At 42.1% G+C, this 21,290-nt stretch overlaps 2 protein-coding genes across 4 annotated transcripts in view; one reads left to right on the top strand and one right to left on the bottom strand.

Annotated features, from left to right (window-relative positions):
- The first annotated feature begins 561 nt into the window (after positions 1-561).
- On the top strand, positions 562-12,007 carry LOC119377003 (solute carrier family 10 member 6). Its single transcript, XM_037646648.2, has 3 exons — positions 562-1,223; positions 4,015-4,186; positions 10,020-12,007. Exons 1-3 carry the CDS (start codon positions 696-698, stop codon positions 10,604-10,606), a joined length of 1,287 nt encoding a protein of 428 aa, XP_037502576.1. The 5' UTR covers positions 562-695; the 3' UTR covers positions 10,607-12,007.
- LOC119376984 (protein NDRG3) overlaps positions 11,193-21,290 on the bottom strand; it is a 28,565-nt gene continuing 18,467 nt past the window's right edge. For 2 of the 3 annotated variants that reach the window (XM_037646642.2, XM_037646637.2), the window contains exons 12-14: positions 16,989-17,036; positions 16,325-16,375; positions 11,193-12,639 (exon numbers count right to left, since the gene is read on the bottom strand). In XM_037646642.2, the coding sequence (XP_037502570.1) occupies positions 12,515-12,639; positions 16,325-16,375; positions 16,989-17,036 (224 nt within the window). In that variant the 3' untranslated portion in view covers positions 11,193-12,514. Of the gene's footprint in view, positions 12,640-16,007; positions 16,255-16,324; positions 16,376-16,988; positions 17,037-21,290 lie in introns of those variants that run through there. The other variant, XM_049411207.1, reaches the window with a different exon arrangement.

The raw sequence follows: 21,290 nt of genomic DNA, 5'->3' as shown, positions 1-21,290 counted from the left end.
ATTTGTGCTGTGATCACCACCACGCGACGATTTGCCACCATTGCTCGACGACTTATTTCCATCAGTGATGTTACACTCGTGGTTGCACCTGTTGCTTTTCTGACCGGTTTGCTTAGATTCTTCAGAGAAACCACTGAATGGACCGTGACTCGAGGCTGTAGACGGCTGCGGCGGTATTGCTGCTGGTCGAAGAAGTGCGATTGTTAGTGTAATGCTTCGAAAGCGACACCGAAACATTAGACAACTTTAGAATGGGATGCCCAGAGCTTTGCGTCGACAGCCTCCTGGGATTGTCGCCGCCACTGCACATGCCTCATGCGCTAACCACGTTATTTTTGGAAAGTAGTGTGCGTGGCCAAACCGTCCCCAAGGCTCATTTGCGTTGATCTCGTGAAGATCTGTGCGCGGTACGCAAACCGAACGAACTCAAGGCCTGGGTACCCAATTCTAAATTTCCCTATTTAACATTTCTGCCATAGAATGGTTCCTAAATCCCGAGCTCCTGTGTACTTGTGCACATTTTATCAGCTTGCTTCGGTAGACATGTCTGATAAAGGGGCTTCACATGTTGGCTTGTCTGCCACGTATTGCTGCTGCTGATTAATGGTGTTTGCGATAGGTCGAGGTTTATCTCCGCTCTTCTCCCATCGAACCGAGCTCGACCTGCCGCCGGAGATAGTGCACCGACCACCAGTATGCACACCATGTTGTTGCGTTCTTGTGTCGCAGTACTGCTACTAGCGCAATCATCAACATGTATGCTCAATTTTACTAGTCCTGAGACGAGGATGCAGCTTTACGAACCTGTCAATCTAACGTTTCACTTTACTCAGCAATTGAGCAGGGCAACCATTGTACTACACTCTAGTGATCCATCGGTGGTCCATCTGAGTGAAGACGGAATCGCATTAACACTGGAAAGCATCTCACCGAGTGACAACTTTTCAACGCTTTTAGATCCACTGAAGATTGGTTATGCCAACCTATTATGGCAAATTGAAGACAGCATCACGAATGAGACCTCTAAAGGCATCCACAAAATGCTTGTCGTGCGGGAATTGACCGTATTTTCGATGGTATTTGGAGCTGTAATAGGAGTTTTGGTCGCCTTGAACAATGTCAATGTTGGATGCCAGCTGGATATGCATGTGGTACTCTCACAAATCAAGAGGCCGGTTGCTCCAGCTATTGGCATGTTTTGCCAATTCATCTTTATGCCACTGGTGAGTTATGTTGTCATACTAGAAAGTAGACTGGAAGGTCATCAACAACTAACCTCTTTTACGAGATACCCAGCTGTATATTTGCTTGTTGGTGGTTGACAGACCAAACAAATAAAATAGTTTTAGTTTAGCGGATGCAAGTGGCCTGCATACCCAAGAAGCCAATGTGTGCTTGGCTTTTGCTGGAATCCAAGCACCTTGCGTTCACAAGCATGACGCAAGCCTCTTGCGTCCCCTAACCTAAAACGCTCAATTGAAATTGCTTGTTGGCCTCTCTCGATCCAACAAATTTGTCAAATATTCAATAAAACAGAGAAGCTTATGCCCATATACACAAACGCTTAATGCAGTTCACTTAGTGCCCATTATTTCACTATATGCAATCATTCTCCCACATGTTTTATAAATGCAATCAGATCTGGGTCACAGTAGAAAAGGTGAGTTGTGCCAGTGATTTAACACAAACCGGTGAAGTTTTATAGTAGTTCTGTGAACAGCAAAAATTCAATATGTTGCTCTTCAATGATAATACCTGTAGTTTCAGAGGCCTCGTATCTGAGGCCTGAAATCCGTATTAATATCATTAAACCGGGGGCTCTACATATCTGATGGGACCAATTGACAATTCAAGCCCCATTGAAACCATTATCATTTACTTCCTGTGCAAATTCAAAAACATGTCCATGGCAGCCTTATACTTGCGAGGTCATAAAGCTTTATAATTGATGGCAGGCCTAATACAAATTACCGATTGACTAATATGCAGCCAAAGCAAATTTGTATTGAATTGACATAAGCTCTTGTGCGTTTAATAAATATCTTGTACATAACATGCAAGAATTTATTAAAAATATTGCCCCCATACACATCCTCATTCATTCTTGCACATGAAGTTCATGTCCAGTCATAGTCGCCTATCTTTGCGGACAAGTATGCTTGCGCCTGAAAAATGGACATGAAAAAGTAATATCCTTGCTGGAGAAAAATAAATATGGCTAAAGTCTCTGTTGCATAAAAAAATGTTTTAGACCACCTAGTTTTATTGCATTTTTCTAGCCGGCAGAAATGTGATTAGAAATTATTTTTGGCCCGATCAGTTTAATAAATATCTTGTACATAACATGCAAGAATTTATTAAAAATATTGCCCCCATACACATCCTCATTCATTCTTGCACATGAAGTTCATGTCCAGTCATAGTTGCCTATCTTTGCGGACAAGTATGCTTGCACCTGAAAAATGGACATGAAAAAGTAATATCCTTGCTGGAGAAAAATAAATATGGCTAAAGTCTCTGTTGCATAAAAAAATGTTTTAGACCACTTAGTTTTATTGCATTTTTCTAGCCGGCAGAAATGTGATTAGAAATAATTTTTGGCCCGATCAGTTTAATAAATATCTTGTACATAACATGCAAGAATTTATTAAAAATATTGCCCCCATACACATCCTCATTCATTCTTGCACATGAAGTTCATGTCCAATCATAATTGCCTATCTTTGCGGACAAGTATGGTTGCGCCTGAAAAATGGACATGAAAAAGTAATATCCTTGCTGGAGAAAAATAAATATGGCTAAAGTCTCTGTTGCATAAAAAAATGTTTTAGACCACCTAGTTTTATTGCATTTTTCTAGCCGGCAGAAATGTGATTAGAAATAATTTTTGGCCCGATCAGTTTAATAAATATCTTGTACATAACATGCAAGAATTTATTAAAAATATTGCCCCCATACACATCCTCATTCATTCTTGCACATGAAGTTCATGTCCAATCATAATTGCCTGTCTTTGCGGACAAGTATGGTTGCGCCTGAAAAATGGACATGAAAAAGTAATATCCTTGCTGGAGAAGAATAAATATGGCTAAAGTCTCTGTTGCATAAAAAAATGTTTTAGACCACCTAGTTTTATTGCATTTTTCTAGCCGGCAGAAATGTGATTAGAAATTATTTTTGGGATGGGGAACAAGCAAGAGAAAGCTGCCTCTTGCCACACATTGCAGACGATGCAGAAACATGATTTGCTTGCCTCGCCCATGCCTGCTTCCCGGCACCGCTGTAAAGTAGAGGAGTGTGAAGTGAATAGTGATGATTTATTATAGAATTGAATATTTGAAAAGAGAAAGAAAAGAGCATATATCAAGTAGGATATTCAACATTTCCACATTTCTGAAGCAACATTACATTTGAAGCTTGCACACAATCCATTTGATATAAGAAGAAAACGGGCTTATATACATTTATGCATGTATGTATATTAATAATAATAATACATGTATGCATATTATTGCTCACAATTTGACGTCACAATAACTGAGCTTGTAAATGATAAACAACTGCTTCAAATTATCTGGGGCAACATAGCAGTGACCTTGTCAAAACATGTTACCAGATGTACGTAAGATGCATTCATTGAAGGAAAGAAGTGTAATACTATAACACTGTACATTATTATTAAAGAATGCAAACATGGCGAGATTGGTCTAATAACAATAATATGTATATTGGACATGTACAAAGCGAGACATTCTTACTGAATGAATAGAGGTTTCTGAGTGGAAATAATGTGTCCATTGCATTCCTTAAGGAACAGCAGCATCAGCCTAATTAATTACTGCAGCTGTTCTGCAGAAGAATTATTCGAAACAGTCCTTGCGTCAACATAGAGGTTTTGTACAGCCTATACAGGCCAGCACATGCAACAGAAAGCTGTGCAGGGAATGTGAAAACTTAATGTTTAAGTTAACTTTGTAATGCACATTTCCTATTTATACTTTGGTGCTTTTTCAGATTTCGTATGGAAGTTCAACGTTGCTTCTCCAAAATCCAATAACAAGGCTTGGGCTCTTTACAATTGGCTCGTGTCCTGGTGGAATCTACAGCAACTTCTACACTTTGCTGTTTGAGGGGGACTTGGACCTCAGCGTTACCATGACTTTTATGAGCAGTGTAGGAGCACTTGGTATGTACAAGTGTGTAAAAACATTGGTACAGTAGAACTTCATTGGTATATTTCTGTTAGATACGCTTCCCCAGTTCCTGTGCTCTGAAGCATTGGTCCCATTTAATTTTCACAAGGTCATGTGTATTAGCTTCCTATTTCTTACCTTTGTCTTGTTGGTCATTTCATCCAACAACTGCTACAGCAGACGGCCAACGTGGTGTCATTCATCACAACAACTGCATTGATCACTACATGTCGCCCCTGAAAATGGTCAGTTTGTAGAACCTGCTATGTAACGCAGAGATTGTGATTTTTTGTTAAGATCATTGCTGATATCAATATGACTGCCAGGCAGTGATAATAAGCTTAATTAACTGAACAGGTTTTCTATAGCTTGTTGGCCTCCTATACAAGTTCACAAGAATTTTGCTAAAAGTAGCTTTTTGTCTCATCAATAATGCTACCACAAGCATTTTTGGATGTTATGCTTTTTTTTTTCCAGATTATATATGCATTTTTCATGGTCCCCTGAAAAATGTATCAGCAGGGTTATGGTGTAGTTGAAGCTGATACTGTTAACATTCAAATGAAACACATCACGAGACTGGCAAGCATGCATGTATGCATGTGTACATGTACAAGCATGAATGCACAAGAATGCCCAACCTGTATTCTTGAGAGAAAAGCTAATGATGAAAAGCTCAGTGTGTGCAGGAATAATGCAATAATTCCATTGTGATGCTGTTCCTTTTCACTCCTCGTCAGTGGTCCAAGCTGCATTCCACCCACATAGGCACAAGAACTAGCTGGTCATGAATTGTGAATGATAAGAAAGGAATGGAATTGAGAAAAATGAGTCTTACGTTATACCAGCCCTGGTCAAAAACTCAAAGTGGGGAATCGAGCCAAACTAAGTTGATAATAAAGTGAGCTGGTCAAGAATGTTAGTAGATAGTAGCATGGAGGCAGAGTTGAATATTTTTAAACATTGAAAAGTTGGAAAAATGTATTGGTCTGTGGAAATCCACTTGGCATAAAAAAATTTCATGATAAAAATGAGTGGTTCCCTATCCTAGCAGAATTCCACAGAAGCAACTGGCAAAAACTTTCAAAAGTAATCTCATTGAAAAGTTGGCTCCAGCTGGGACGCTGAATCCAAGATCACCATAAGGCTAGTGTAGTTGCCTTTTTGGGTCAAGATCAACAAATTGTGGCATGAAGTTCAATTTGTAAGGTATCACCTGCACATTTTTTCTGGAGATGGATCCAGACTCTCATTTTCTGGGTGGTGGTTGCAAACACCCTTAAACACACACTTTTAGTTTTCTTTTTTGTACACTTTCAAACAGTATGTTTAAAATTGCCTTTGTAAACGAGTTTGTAAATCTTGGTGCCTTTGTAGACAAGTCTTAGTAGGCTCTAATAAAGTGCTTTGATTTGCAGTGAAACTTAAAGCTCCTGTGGGCTTTAAAAGTTTGCAGTAAAATAGTTCTGTTTGTTGAGTTTAGTTTACTGCCATACCTCATGCCCTGGGCTTTTCCGGCAGGGGCAAGTCACATGCTAGTGTGGAGAGGAGGAGGGTGGTTCATTAAACATGCAACTGAAAACTTCTATGGAAGCTAAACTTTGTGTTGTGTTTTCCAATTCAGTCACCTATTAGTTCTTTGTTATACGTATAGAAATGAGGCACCACACTTGGGGGAGGGTTTAATTAGCTTTGGAGGGGGCGAGAATTGCTCCTGTCTGGACCCGCCACTGGTTTTGCCTTGCAATAACATATTCATGTCTGTCATCTGCCGGCTACAAACTCATGAGTTGATGCACTGGAAAAATTACTAATATGCACTAACAGAAGCAAGATAGTGGAGCAATTTAACATTTAAACAACTTAAACAACTTCTATGTTCCATTCCATAGTAGCTCACTTGGTGTTCCCTTCTACTATGCTTTAAGTGATAGCTTTAGCTTTTGGCCAACTCCAGTTTTCATACTCATATAGTACATGTGAAACTAAAAAATTCTGTCGTTAGATAGCTGCTAGACCACTACAATAAAATTTATTGCATTTAATACAGAATGCTGATATTTGGTGACTGTTAAAAGCACAATTTCAATTCATCCAAATGAAACCGGTAGACAATTAAACCAAGGAGAGCATAGGCGACACTAATTGTTTTTTTAGCTGTAGTGTAGTAATTATGTCATAAATTGGAATGAATTAAAGTGGATGAAAAAACACCCCTTCCGTCGGTGGGGCCCGAACCCACAACCTTCAAATTACACGCCCAGTGCTCTACCAATTGCGCTACGACGAAAGGTGCTCCCTCGTCCACTTTGTTGGGTATTTCTGTGTGTTTAACCCCTGAGAGCCAGTGCCACTCGTAGCCAAGGCGGCGAGTGCGGAATGCTTTTTTTGCCAGAGGGCGTCATATGGCATGTGACGCGTGATATGAAGGTTGTGAGTTTGGGCCCCACCGATGAAAGGGGTGTTTTTTCGTCCACTTTCATTCATTGCTTTCACATTGCTTTCAGGTAATCTAAAGTGGATGAATATGATGTCCGAACTTCCCAAAGCGTTAGCATAAAATCATTGCATTGCTGACATGAGGTTGGAAAATTTCTATTCACAGTTTATTGGTACAATTCCGAGCAGCCCACTTTAAATGCACTAATACACTCAGTATGCTAGTACTGTCGATATATATATATATTTTTTTTCGCTTCTGTATTGTAGAGCTGCTTCGTTTATTGGAATTTTTTTTATTTATGAGTTTTGTTTTAGAAAATGAAAGATGGCCTTAACGGCAGCTGTGCACCTAACAGTCCCAAAACTTTTTTGTTTAAACGCAGCTGATGTAATCAAGATTGGTTTAGTTGTGCTGATGAAAATAGTTTCTTCTGTCCCGTATAATGCTTCCTTTTAAAAGGACACTAGAAAGTAATACGAAATCAACTGTAGTATGCACAGGTGGTTTTTTCCACTCTACTAGGATACCCAGATTATTACAGCTGCTGGTTATTTGGGTACTGAAGGCTCAACAACTGTGACGTGAATGTGCCATGCCTATGTCATATCAGCTTGTCTTAGAGGAAGGACACATGGGCGTTTATCTTCCAGCTTTTTTCGTGGCATTATACTCTGGCATAGTAATTGGCAGACACAGTAGTTGCAATGCTTCTCTCTTAGCAGTACCCAAACCTGGTGAAGGGCTTTTATGGTAGCTTGATCCAAAGTGAAATAAACTGTGGGGTAATTTATTTACAAGGCCTTTCAGAAATAGCAGCAGATTGAATCCAAGTCTCTTGCACTAATTATGGCAGTGCAACGCCACCCCTTTTGTCTTCATTACCAGATAAGTAGCTGTTTCAGTCTAGCGGTGGTCATGGGCTCATCCCATGTAGGCTTTTCTTTCTTTGGTTATGATGCTTTTGAGGAGCTTTGCTTAATATTCCACCACTTAAATGTTAAGTTACCGACTGTGGCTTGGTGTTGCTTTCACTAAATCTTTTGCCTTCCGAATCAGCGTGGAAGACAGTGCTGCTTGCAGCCAGTGTGACAGCGAAGAAACGATAGACCACATTCTTTGTCGCTGCCCTCGCTACAGCTCGCACAGACTGCCGCTAGCTGCTGTGTTGGCCCGCCTTGACGACAGACCCCTGTCGGAACAGTCAGTGCTAGAATGCCGACCCGAACTGTCTTCACACCGAAAATAAATTAAGGCCTTACTGAACTTTTTGCGTGCCAGTGGCCTATTGAATAGGCTTTAGTACTCCTGCTCTACACCGTCCTTTTGTTTGTTTGTTTTGTCCTGCGCCTGCTCTTCTCTCTGCTTTCCTTTCCCTTTCCCACTCCACTTAGTGTAGGGTAGCAAACGGGATGCTACAATTCTGGTTGACCTCCCTGCCTTTCTCTCGTTTTATTATCTCTCTCTCTAGGTTTAATTTCATGTAATTCCCTCCACAATGCAGGCTTTCACTCACTTTATCTCACTTCATTAGCTTACTTGGCAATGACCATTTTCATGTTTCGTACTTGAAGTAATGAATAGTTATCTACAATGAAATTTTATTTCACATTGAATACGTTCACAGTGTACGTTGGGAATAACACATATGTAATACTCACCTGCATAAGCAAATGAATCGAACTGACAGTTAGGCCAGGGGAAGCATAGAGGACGCTAATTGTTTTTTTAACTGTAGTGTACTATTCGTGACGTAAATTGAAATGAACTGAAGTGAATGAAAAATCACCCGTTTGTCACAATTTGTTTGGGTCTAACATATAAACGAGCCCCTCGAAAACATTCCCTTCTTTTGTTCACCTGCATAAGGACTTTTATGTGCGTCTTCTTGTGTAGTAAAGTATGTTAGCATGGTCATGTGTGTCAGGAAGTCTGTCAGAAAGAAGGGGCATACAAGAAGCAGAAATGCTGCACAATGTTACCAGAACATTAGTTAAACCTCACCCTTTGAGGCTCACCCCAAGTGTCTATAAAAAAATTGCAGTGTCAGGATCTTATATCAGAAAGCAGTGGTTTTTTGCTGTTCAGGTTTGCTCGCTGCACTCGTGTCCGTCTTCACCAGTACTTTTATTTCCTTATATGGTTAAAAAGCCACCACTAAATGGTGAAGTGTGATGCTTTGGGATCATTAGCATCTAGTATTGCCTGCTTTGGTAGTAAAAGTAAAAGCAACATTTATCATATACTGGTGCCACCATGTGCACAGTGCATCCAGGTGGTTTCTGTGTGTACAATCATATGCCTGTTAGCCCTTGCTGTTCCTCCAGTTCACTTAGCCTTGAGGAAACATTGAGTAAGGTTCTAAGGCTAACTTTTCTTGATGGAGTGGCAATGAAGTAACCCACAAATTTTGAAGCTGTGTTAACGCGCCATTTTTAGCCGTTTATTGCCTTCATTTGGGTAAAAAAAAACACTCCTCCAACCAAAGCAGCCATGATTGAAAAAAGCTATGTTCTCCTAATCTGAATTATGAAAATTTCGTGTGCAAATATAAGCACCTCCCCTCCAAATTTTGAATGTTGTGTTTCAGTGGTTGAGCCGATGTCATGACTGTGTGTTAGATATAAAGTGAAGAACCATAATTTGCTTATAGATAATGAGTAGTAGCTCAGGCCAGCAACGTCTCCATCTGAAGTGCCAGCATGAGTAACCATTTAAAGTCCCATAATTTGTCCCGAAATTTTACCATTGTTCTATTGCTGTAAGCTTCCTCTTTTGCTTTGGTCACAATGGGCACAAGAAAAAAAGGTGCTTAGATTGCATTAATAGGATGTGAAGACTGCAAATCAAATGAGGCTACACACATTCAACTTGATGCAAAATCTTTGGAACCACATAAACTTTTTATTCTTGTGCAATCACATTTTGCTTCCTGAATGTGTACATGGCTTCTGTGGATGTTATTGTACCTTTTTTAAAGGGTGGCCATTGGAACTGCAGACTGTCAACACCAAGCCAGTGGCCCTGGAGGCCATTTTCTTTTACAGACATGCTCAGACAATTGTCCGAATAAACCAGACTGCGGCCAAGTATAGCCAAGTTAACAATATGTTGACGTCAGCAAATAATGCGAATGCTTGCCAGGACCATAGGACGTGTCTGAATTATCTTATTTTCCGAGTTAATGAGCTTTTACTGTGTTGCTGAAAGCTTTGCAAAGTCTCATCTAGAATAGTTGAACATGAATGCTAAGCAAGTTGGTTGCACGTGCACATAAGGTCTTCAATTCTTTTTTTGCTTCTTTGAGTTGTTGAGTAGCACTTATGATGCATTTTGCGTGCCTGTGCCCTTCTGCCTACTGATCCGTGTGATGCTTGGTCCTGCAGCTCTGATGCCACTGTGGATGCACACCCTAGGCCGGGAGATAGCTGGTACTACCACACCAGCAGTGCCATTCACCAACCTTATTGTGTCCTTGGTGGCGCTAACTCTGCCACTGGGGCTGGGCCTCCTCATCCAATACAAGCGGCCGAAATGGGCTCAAGTGGCAGAGAAAATTGTGAAACCCTTCTCTGTGGCCATATTACTTGTTGCATTAGTCATAGGAACGTACAGCTACTGGTACATAGTCACACTGATCACTCTCATGGATGTAGTTGCTGCGTCTGTGGTAGTAGTCACGGGATTTTTATTTGGTGCAACAATGGCTTGGCTGTTTAGACTCTCAAGTAAACAGATTATAGCAGTTTCCTTGGAAACAGCCATTCAGAATGGCCCTCTAGCCATTGTTATCCTTACTTTTTCTCTGCCAGAACCAAGCGGAGACCTTGCCGTGGTGCCAGTGGTAGTGTTGGTCTCATTAGCAAGTGCCATACTGTTAACTATTTTCGCAATATTGACACTGCACCGTAGGTGTTCTTCGTATGCGTACACCTGCCAGGATGGCACTAAGTCAGAAATGCCTGTCAACTGAGGCTCAATAGTGCAAACTTGTGCCATAAACATAAGTCACATTTAGTGCGAGCTGCAACACAGTGCTCATGCTCAAAAGGGCACCAACCTATTAAACATTGGAATTAACCACCACATAAATTACTGCATTTATCACATGTTACATTTGTTGAGGCCATTGTGCAGTCTTGGGGCCTTTTCAACCACAGGCACAAAGTTGCAGTTCACACTGAAAATGGTTGTACCAATGCTCATAACCTGGGTGCCCATTGATCTTTGAGGTCACTGGCACCTGGTGTGCCAAGCACATAAAGACTGCTAGGGACAAAGCCTAATTTGGCGCAATATCCGTATAGTTATAAGCCCCAGATGCCAAAGCTCTTTTTACCAGAGCATAATGAAATGTTTTTTTACTACTGTATGCATGGGTGTCTGCAGGATTTAGTCTTTGGGGTTGGGGGAGCACTGGTGTGGCTTGGGGGTGGAGGGGGGGAAGCAAGTGCCCCTTTTGCACCCCCCTGCAGATACCCATGACTGTATGATATAGTTCCCGTACTCCCAACAAATTTTTAATGGGACGTGCAGGATGAAGAAAGGAGGCCAAAGCACTATGTGTATGATTTTGCTTTTATTTGTACCATGTGCATGTACCTGCATAGATGTAAAACAAATGCATTCATTGTACATGCAGTTGTAAGGAACAAACTATAATAAAAATACATTTCTTCGGCTGAATCTTTAAGAGCAGCACACACAACATACAATGCAACATATGCCCATAGTCAAAGTAAAAGTACGTCATTTATACATCTTGTATAGTAGGCTTCACTCATGTATACACTGTGTACAGTACACCGTCTCAACCACCATCTACAATGTAAGCCCTTCAAAACAAGGCCTCACTAGGAAAAAAAAAATACATGCCCAAACCTTTCCATTTTGCAATGTTTACAGCACATAGCGCACTTTCAGTTTGCCAGAATCCACAACAGACATAGGTGGGCGAGTCAGAGCAAAACAAGCAATGTCAACACAGCCCAACGTCCCTGCCTTCTCTTTTCAGCAAGCAATGACAGCAGACTGGACAGTTAAAACAACAACCATTCTTAGTGGGAGCAAGTTTTATATGCACAACACTGTTTTTGCATAACGTGACCATGAGCCCTGGTGCATGCAGCAAGCCTACACACACGAACTCTGGATGTGTTAAAAATGCTCCAGCCTGCGAGGAACACAGCTGCACCCTTGTGAACTTAACGCACCATTACAAAAAGCATCAACAAGCAATGCATTGGTCCTCCTCTGCAGTCTCCATACCCAACTGTTCAAAGCTGGCTGGAGCAGCCCCAGTGGCAAGCACTGTCGCTGAAGCCCTTTCGTTGTACTATTTGTAGCCAAACAGACTTTATACTCTACAGCTTCAATGCAAGATGCTGCAAGTCTGATGTAGCCTGGTCACACGCACAAAAGTAGGTGCACACGTGCAGCTTTTGCATTTTTTGCTTTCTTAAGGTGCTCTCCAAAAGAATCCAGGATTCCCTGATCAATGCATACTTGAGAATAGGGCAAAGTTCACAAAATACATGTATGCAGGTCTGACACTAGGGTCAGTGCCTTTTGAGCTTAGAAGACTGAACGAAGCTTTGTACTACCACCAGGCACGAGTGTGCAAGCTTCAATGTACGTGTGGGTACACCAACAAGCATCTGTAACGTGATAACATGCAATTCTAGCAGCAGCTTTATCATTTAAGCCTAGCTGACTTTTTTTTCGTGTTTTTTTTTTTTTTGCTCATGTCCCTTTGCTTTTGCATCTGTGACCCCCCAACGACCAACACAGTCTTTGCACACCAACGCTACAGCTGGAGTGCTGCCACGAAAAAGCTCTCCTGTGTGGGCCCTCCATGTTGCTGGAGTTTTTCCACCTCTGCTTAGCAGTTCACCTGATGCTGGTTTATGGGGTTTTCAACAATGTGTACTTCCTGCTTGGCGTTGGCCTCCTCTTCGAGTGAAGTCTGACGCACTGAGCTCAACTTTTGACCAGCAAGACTAGGGACTACAAAGAGGAGGGTGGGGGAAAAAGAAAGAAAGGGAAAGGGAGAGGGGGAAAAAGAAATAGAATCAAAAACAATTTAGATCTACAAAATCAACTCAAAACATAAGAGAAAAAAAAAATAAATGTCATCTCACACACACAATCATACACACACGCCACGCATACACTAGTCTGGGACAGCACGCTGTCAGAGGCGCCTACTAAGGTGCTGCAACTACAAAACAAGAGCAAGACAAATGGGACAAAACAGGAGGTATAGGAATGAAACAAAGGAAAGGTTCCAGTCACACAAATTTTCAAACAGAAAAAAAAAGAATAGAAAAAAAGGAAAGCAAAGGCTGCAACACAATGCACAGAAGAGGGGTTCAGTGAAACTACGACGCCCCCCCCCCACTCCTCTCCTTGCTAACACGAAATCCTGGTGGCTTATCAGACTAAAAATGCAGAATGGGCATGACAAAAAAAAGAAAGATGCATGTACATGGTACAAATACTTTGGAGCATGGGAGACACTTCATTAGAACTATCTTCTACTTATACACGTGCGCACAAGAAGGCTACCCTACTTGACCTTTATGGCATTTTATTTTTACTCTTAAAAACACAGTTTCTGCATTGCAAAATTTAGTCTGCTAAGCTACCAATACCTTAATTTTTTGTTGCTTCAAGGTAAATGGAAGACCACCTTGGTGTGCTTTTGCCAAAAATATCTTTAAAAGTTCCAATGTGTAACATAATGAGACCACCTCGTGCTGCTTAGAAACAATAGTTGGGACAAATACAAATACCTTGCACCACAATTACACTGCCCTAAGCTAAATGCCACACAGCCCGGTGCAATGTCAAAGTGAACTGATTATATAAGGGTCACCAGTGCTGTTGCCATCGCTAGCATAGCTGTACTTTCTTTGAAAATTCTAGTTCCTTGCTCCTACTTTTGGTTGGCATCCTTGTTGCTCATAAAGCTGTCATAAACCAACTATACCATATATTAATATGATTACACAAAAATGCATTCTTTTAAGATCATTGTCTGTCACAAAAACTAAGACAGGGCGTGCAAAACGTTTGCCACAAGACCTTGCATAAGTGTGCCATGGTATGAGGTACAGAAAGGTGCTTGCCTACATGCAAACATTCTCACTTAGGTGCCTGCCTAAGTATGAAGAAACTTTCTGACAAGTTCCATCCTTGAAGCGGGCAGTTAATATCATGACAATTCAAGAATTCTGCAGACACGGCCTAAACAAGAGACCTCACTTAGAAAAGTTTTGGGGGCCATAAAATTGCACAAAATACTGGTCAAACGTAAGACAAATGATAAAAAAAAGTTACAGCATTAAGTCTGTTGATAAGCATGCATGGGATGCTGTATTTCATTCATCAAGCAGTACCATGGCACTGAAGGAAATAGACTGGCAAACCAGTACTTGAGGCCAAAGCTATGAACACTCCTGGAAAGCATCAAGATAACAGGATGAACTGATGAGGACAGGACGAAAACACACATGAGCGCAGACTTTCTACACTTGTCGGTCTTGTCCTTCATTTGTTCATGCTGTTAGATGTTCACCATGATCCAGAACAATCTAGCCCACCAACAAGCCATAAGGCTTGGAAGGTACATGCTGTAGATCTGGCTGCCTACTTAATCCACACATAATTCATTATTCATGCAAATGCTGCTGCTTGTGTAATCCATATAGCACATATTTATGGTGGCATCATAATTTATATCTAGTACATATAGCAGCCAGTAGCATGGAGTAGGCATGGAAGAACAGAATATGGAAAAAGAAAAGTTGCAAAAGCTGCCCGAAGTATGTAACACAAAATAACAAAAAATCTGGATTACTCAACGGTAAAACATTTCTTGTGTATTAAAAGGCTTTTACTCCAGTGTCGGCATTTAGTTGTATGAGGCGATCCTAAATGATATCAGCCTTCTCTAATGCTCTCAAACACTTAATTCTGCACTTACTAAAAGGCAGCAAGTGATCTATGTAGCTGTGCAAGTCAACAAGCTGGTGAAGCTTCTGACAAACACTTCACAGAGGCACACTTGTTGATATTGTTTATGCAAGTATGCGCACTGAAATACAATAAAGCGAGCTATTGATATTTAGTCCCAAATGTTTTTAAATCTACGGCCTACATCAGTACCATAGGAGCCCTGACTGACTATGTGAAAGCATCACAAGCCAACCAATGGGCAGATTAAAAACTTAGCAACAAAGAGGCAGCTAATGCTTTTAAGAAACATCTTTAACATAACCAAGCTGCATGAAAGCAAGCATCACGACGTATATTAGATAAAGGTCACATGCACAAGCAAAGTATCGTTCTCAACGAAGTATCAAGCACAAAGGTATAGGAAGAAGCAAAAGAAGGCAAGGCAATACATGTATATACAGAACCAGCCTGCCAGCTAATGTCAATACAGGCAAAAAAAAAGCATAGGTGCATAGCATGTGTGTTGATGGACGTTATTACATTCAAGCCATGGCCACAACTAGCCCCAAGATTGACCATTCCCTACTGTATTACTCCACCACTGGCACACCCACATAGAGGGCAGCAGGCAACAGTCAATCATGCTACTTCTCACACTCTCCATAGACAAGGCAGACAGACACCTGTCAAATCATTATGAAAGCATTACAAATACTTCCCAAGTTCCCCCTGTGCATAACCCAGCTTTAGCACCACAAGGTTTCATGATCATAAATGCTGCTTGCTATAAATTAACTGGAAAAAGCTTTTCTATACCGAAATTAAAGCCAGCAGGACATGAAATGTCCACGTCGGATCTTTTTCAGACAGTTGGTGCAAATACTACCACCTGCATAAGCAAGCCTGCCATACTGCAACTACAGCTACAAACATGCTTACATAGGCGAGGAGCACAATACAGCAGACTAGAAAAAGGGGGGGAGAAATGTCTAGAAAAACCTGTGCTTTAAATATCGCTCACACAGAGCCACTCAGAGCTGCAACACACAAGTATGGGCATCCTAGTATGCAAGGCTGCTAGGTGCCAGTGCTAAATGGTGAAAATAGAGCAATGCTGCTAAGTCTAGTGGTGTTCTAAACTTTGAGTGCAAAACTGCCTGCTGATCACTGTGGAGCAACACCAGAAAGCAAGTGTGCCTTATGCCACACTATTCATAAATGCTTGGCTAATGCCTACTAAACCAATGATGCTTCACGTGCACACACACGCACACACGCTCACAAACATACAAGAAGCGTCAAAGAGACTACCGAAACAAAGGGAGAGAGAAATAGTATGTCACAGGCAATGTACGATAGCGGCGATGCTGAATATGCCAGGTTTTCTTTTTTCCCTTTTCCTCTCTCGCTAAGTGAAAGAAAAGTATGTCCTGTCCACAGTGGCAAGAAAGCAAACGTATCCATCACAGTGACCATCCAAGGCTGATGCACAAGCTCTTGCAATGTGCACACTGGTAGTCACCAGTCAGCAAATGAAATGTAGCACATGTGCCACCAGGCCTTGGCTTTCCTACTGGCCCAGATGCATATATCTGTGGGTGTCGCTGCCACGCATCCAGCAGCCTGTGCTGACGGGTTCTCCTCGTACTCTTCAGGCCTCGTCTGTTTTGGGCAAGGGCGCAAAAGCTTTTTCTGGCACAAACAAAAAGGAAAACTAACACAAGGCTCTAACCTGCATTGTGAGCTGAAGCAGTGAGGGAGGATCGACGACGCATCTCCAGGGCTGGCCAATGCAAGCAAAAAAAGAAATGAAAAAGAACCAAATCAACAAAGCTGCCATGATGCAAATGCTGTGTGCTCAAGCAGTACTGCTTAACTCATTCTAGTGACCTATGTACATAAATTTAGACAACCTTGGTTTTAAAAGGGCAGTAGCTAGTGCCTTGATAATTTTAACAGTATAATATACTGAGCTAGGATTGCAAGTCTGCTAGGCCTCCCATTTCAAACTGGAAATGAGTCATGCAAAGAGCTGTGACCAACAAAACAATGCGTGAAGCAGAAAGCAATATTACGTGTGCGTGCTACATGTAACAAACATGTTGGAAAGGTGAGATCATCATCAAAGATATGTACTGCTAATTACAGAGCAGTAATTACAGTGCATTGGTTATAAATAAACCTGAGGCATGGCTGACATTTAGGCCCACAGGGTGGCTAAATCTATGACTAGGGAAAGATTAGACTGAGGTAATGCCACATCAGTTAATTGGAGTTTCAGGGACAAGTACCAACATAATCTAGATGTGTATCTACACTACACACCATTAGCACATACCAATGCCTATATACCACACTGCGACCAACTGGAATGGGGAAAAAAGAAACTAAGTTACCTTCATTGAGTGAAGCTGCAGAAGACCGCCTCTGGGAGGAGTTCAGTGCTTTATAGAAAAAAAGCAAAAAGTTTTTCAACTTAGAGAGCTGCAAAGTGTGAAGTTTACCTTGAAAGAAACACTATGCATTAGATTATACTTTAGAGGTAAAATAACGTACGCGTTAGCGCTGCTAAGAACATCTGATCATAAAAGTAATACAGATATGCACAAAATATGCCTGTTGCTCGTAACAACTCAAAAACTGGGCCACAGCCCACCAGAGGTCACACTCAACTTGTTACTTTGATAAGTCAAAAACTGTGCAGGCAACATTGCAGGCATGATAGGCTTTGAATGGCATTTAGTGACCTATATATTAGGAGCAGTCAGCTGAATTTTTTGGCCTGTACTGCAATTATGTTCACTTTCTGCCAATAGCTCAAAAACAGAGCTGCTCAAATTGAATGTAATTTCATCACCAACAGTGTCATGGTAAGCTATGGGTTTAAAGACAAAGTATAATGGCTAACCATAACAATTTGCGCTAAAAGAAGCTGTACAGTTGAAGCCCGCAATAACAAAATCGTGAAACAAAGAAATTCTTGCAACAATTGCAACAACAATATTTTTCTAAACTGCTGTCCCGCAAAAACGAAAATTGACAGGACATTTCCCCAGACATTATCTGCTTGCACGAGGTCAGCATATTCCAATATGTGGCTTTACACTTAAACTGCATAAAGTACCACCACATTGCGTTTGCGTGGGTGCAACCATCATTGTTTACAATATCGGTCCAGTGCCAGAAGCAGTCACACATGCCAGGCATTTTCATTGCCACCCTGTTGCTTGTTTAGACCGCTTTTTTTTATACACAGCGGCATTACCGTTCAGGCTAATGGCACAGGGGCTCGCTGTCTGCTGTTCTCAGGCTGCCGTGCGCAAGAGGATTTGCTAATGCACATGCACATGAAGTTTCACGGCAACTGAACAGGAGTGGTTGCCATGCCTGCATCAGCGCACCCCATCGTCTGCTAAGTTCAGCATATTTCTGTGTTTGCTCCGGGTGTCTCGCTGTGTCAAGTGATTGCCACACCAGCGAAGCTTGCCGTGCACTTTGGACACCTCTCGTGCGGTCGACACTGTACGGCACCAGACGCAGGCACACCATTGCGATGGGCTTGCCGTAGCATGGTTGGGGCTACATTTGACTACATGATTACGCTTTGTGTATTGTGCACAGTTCATGTGGTGCTGCTTCTGCAAAGTGTTGCGTGCCGCAGTTGGTACTGCGTGGTGTATCGTGCAACATGGGTTGCCACATGTCCAGCTGCAAGTTGGCCGACAAGGTCATCGTAAGCAGTGTGCGCGAAAGCGATGACACCGAGGAACAGGGCACAAGCCCTGTGGGGGAGTCTGCCAACGCACGGGATGTGTCGGACGCCTTCGGCACAATTCGGGTGTTCAGAATGCACAATGGCGATGTCGCAATGGACAACTCGCTGCATTGCGAAGGAAGATATATGCGTTTTGTACATGGCAAATGTCGACAAAGCAAAATAAGTGAATTTTGGCATTAAAGTTTCCTTTTGCTGACCGTTCCCCTATATGTATTGTATTATTCTGCGATAACGAAATTCTTGTGATAGCAAAATTTTTCTGTTCGCCCACCGATTTCGTTATTACTGGGTTCAAATGTAGTGCATTCTGCATGAGCAAGTTCAGAGAATGCAACTCTGATCATGCTATTCATTTTGATATTAAATTCTTAGTAGAAGCATTAAAATAAACTGAGAGATCAAAGTGCAAGATATTACAAACAGAATACAGTGGATATTTCTGCATCTACACAGTAGCCTGCACATTTTTCCAGGGAACACTTATAGGTACAGTAGAACACCGCTGTTACGTTCCTCACTGCTGCTTTTCCCGGCTGTTACGTCGTTTTTCACCGGTCCCGGCATAGCTCCCACAGGATACAATGTATTGGGAACCCCGCTATTACGTCGTAGCTGTCGGACCGTTCCCGTATTATACGTCGCGAAGTGCACTCGGAGCCGACCGAGTGACTACCGAAGAGAGCGGCCATGGTGCATTTTCACGCAGCTTTTGCTGATTTGACCGTAACATTAGGCGCATTAGAGGCGCAAGCAACAGGATCTTTCGATTGATGCAAACAAAAGCATCGCCTTCGAGATTCGTATTGCAAAGATGGCGTCTATGACGTAATTGCTCGCGAAAGCAAGGCCTTCGAGATTGGCATTTACTATTGACAAAAGCATAGCCTTTGAGATTTGTATTGCACAAACATGGCGTCTATGACGTAATTGCTTGTAAAAGCAAGGCCTTCGAGATTGGCATTCACTTCTGCCATCGCATTGGCGTAGACTCATCATCATCGTTATTTGTCGGAGGATGGGAGGAGTTCCGAACTGGTTGGAGCTCGCATGGTCATGCGCGCGGTTCGCGGTCGGACTCACGGCGCTGATCGCGATTGCGTGTGCTTAGTTCTTTCATGCCTACAGCGGTTGGTGTTAAAAAAATCACATACGTTGATTACATTTCTGTGGATGAGGCCGTCCCCAGCTCCACGTTTCTATCCGTCGACTAGATCACGGCTGAGCGCGCCAATTTTCGTGCTGCTCGTAAGCATTGAAATAAAATTCTGTACCATTAAATATTTTGTCGTTTTTCCTGTTTTTCGGCTCTTGCATTTCCCGTCTTTTACGTTTATTTTCTACGGTCCCTTCAAAAACGTATCAGCGGGGTTCTACTATATATTGCCAGTGCTTTGCTAGTCCTGGAATTTTGCAAGTTCTCATTTTTTTTTAAGTACAAAATAAGATATCCGCCTTAGATACTTATCTGGTTCACTTGGAAAAAGAGAATGTCACAGCGTACTATAATACAATATAGCCCCCGTGCAAAAGCATACATGTGTTGCCACCGGCCATTACATATACTCTGCGGTCGGAGCACGTTAAAAAAACCCCCAAGTGGTCACAATTATACGGACACCTCTCTACGGCGTCTCTCGTAGACCGAGTCGCTTCAGGACGTTAAACCCCACAAACCAACCAACCATAAACAAAACAAGCAACATGGATAGCAGTCAGTGTCTCTGCCAACTATTCTATGTCTGGTGAAGCTTACTTTTCCAACGGTGAAGTGCACGCGTGGTGGGCTTTGATTTCTTCTGCGCAAACCTGTCAAAGTATCACTAATGTACTTTGTCTTACAATTCAGACAAAAAAGAAAAATAGAAATGTTGTATGCGGTAAGTTCTGAGACCTATAAAATGTAGTAAGATTTTTAAATTTTTTATTTTATTCAAAGTGCTGATAAATACGCAGGCCACTGTACAACACACTAATTTGTGTATTTGCTTTCAGAACACCCTGAAACACTTGTCAAGGACACTTAAAGGACCCCTGACAGCAAAATTTTTGTTGGTGACTTTTTTACTGTAATTTGTAGCTTTGGGTCTGGTAATCCCCAAGTTAAATCGTAAATGCTCTAGCGTATCGTATAACTAATTCTAGCGTAGTTAATTGTGACCATTTTAGCGCCACTTCAAAACGCCCGCCTAAAAACCACAAGAAACAAGCGACCCATGCGGGGGAGCGTCAAAGACCACATGCACTCAAGCTGTGGTGACGTTGAAAGCGCGGTTTTCAAATCGGGGCCCCGCGCACGGTAGAGATTGAAAGTATGTGGGTGCCTCGGTATGGGTTAAAGCTGTTAAGCGCGTGTCCCCTCACGAAAACTACCTCGAGAGCAGCCCGACAACAGAGCGAGACGTGCGCACCGCAAACCTTCTGTGACGTCCACAATACTCGCTTTACTCGTCACGCGGGGCCTCTATCTACGTCATACCAGGATGTCGCAAGGTGCAGCCAACTCAAGTGAGCACTCATGCTTACTTTAAAACCAAATTAAGATATCTTAAAGGCAACGTTCGTCGCTAATAATCGGTCAGATGTGCCCCCGTATACAGGAAAGTCAAACAACACAAACATCTCGAGGTTTCAATTTTGGTGTCAGGGGTCCTTTAAGCTTCACCGCTAAGAGTGGAATGTGATAGCGCTACAGGGCCCTGTTTGCATAGCTCTCATTCGCTTGCCATACTTCACTTCTCGGTGGACACCTCAACCATGCCGTGAGAGAAGGAATGTCTGTGCGTGTGACATTGGCCATTGTAAACTCTCCTAGGGTGCTTACTGGAAGTACAACTGCAAAGTACCCACTACGCTATAATTCATCATTTCGCAAAGTAGTGAAATAGCCACAAGGCACCTGTAAGGCAATATGCGCACCTAT

This window comes from Rhipicephalus sanguineus, chromosome 1, assembly GCF_013339695.2.
Source record: "Rhipicephalus sanguineus isolate Rsan-2018 chromosome 1, BIME_Rsan_1.4, whole genome shotgun sequence".
NCBI lineage: Eukaryota > Metazoa > Arthropoda > Arachnida > Ixodida > Ixodidae > Rhipicephalus > Rhipicephalus sanguineus.
Note: the sequence above shows the minus strand (reverse complement) of the source record. Positions and strands in the feature narration are given on the sequence as shown.

Excerpts from the sequence above, each read along its gene's own strand:
- LOC119377003 (XM_037646648.2), top strand. The coding sequence starts at position 696 with ATGCACACCATGTTGTTGCGTTCTTGTGTCGCAGTACTGCTACTAGCG. Across the intron at positions 1,224-4,014 it reads AATTCATCTTTATGCCACTG|ATTTCGTATGGAAGTTCAAC; the intron begins GTGAGTTATGTT and ends GTGCTTTTTCAG. Across the intron at positions 4,187-10,019 it reads GAGCAGTGTAGGAGCACTTG|CTCTGATGCCACTGTGGATG; the intron begins GTATGTACAAGT and ends TTGGTCCTGCAG.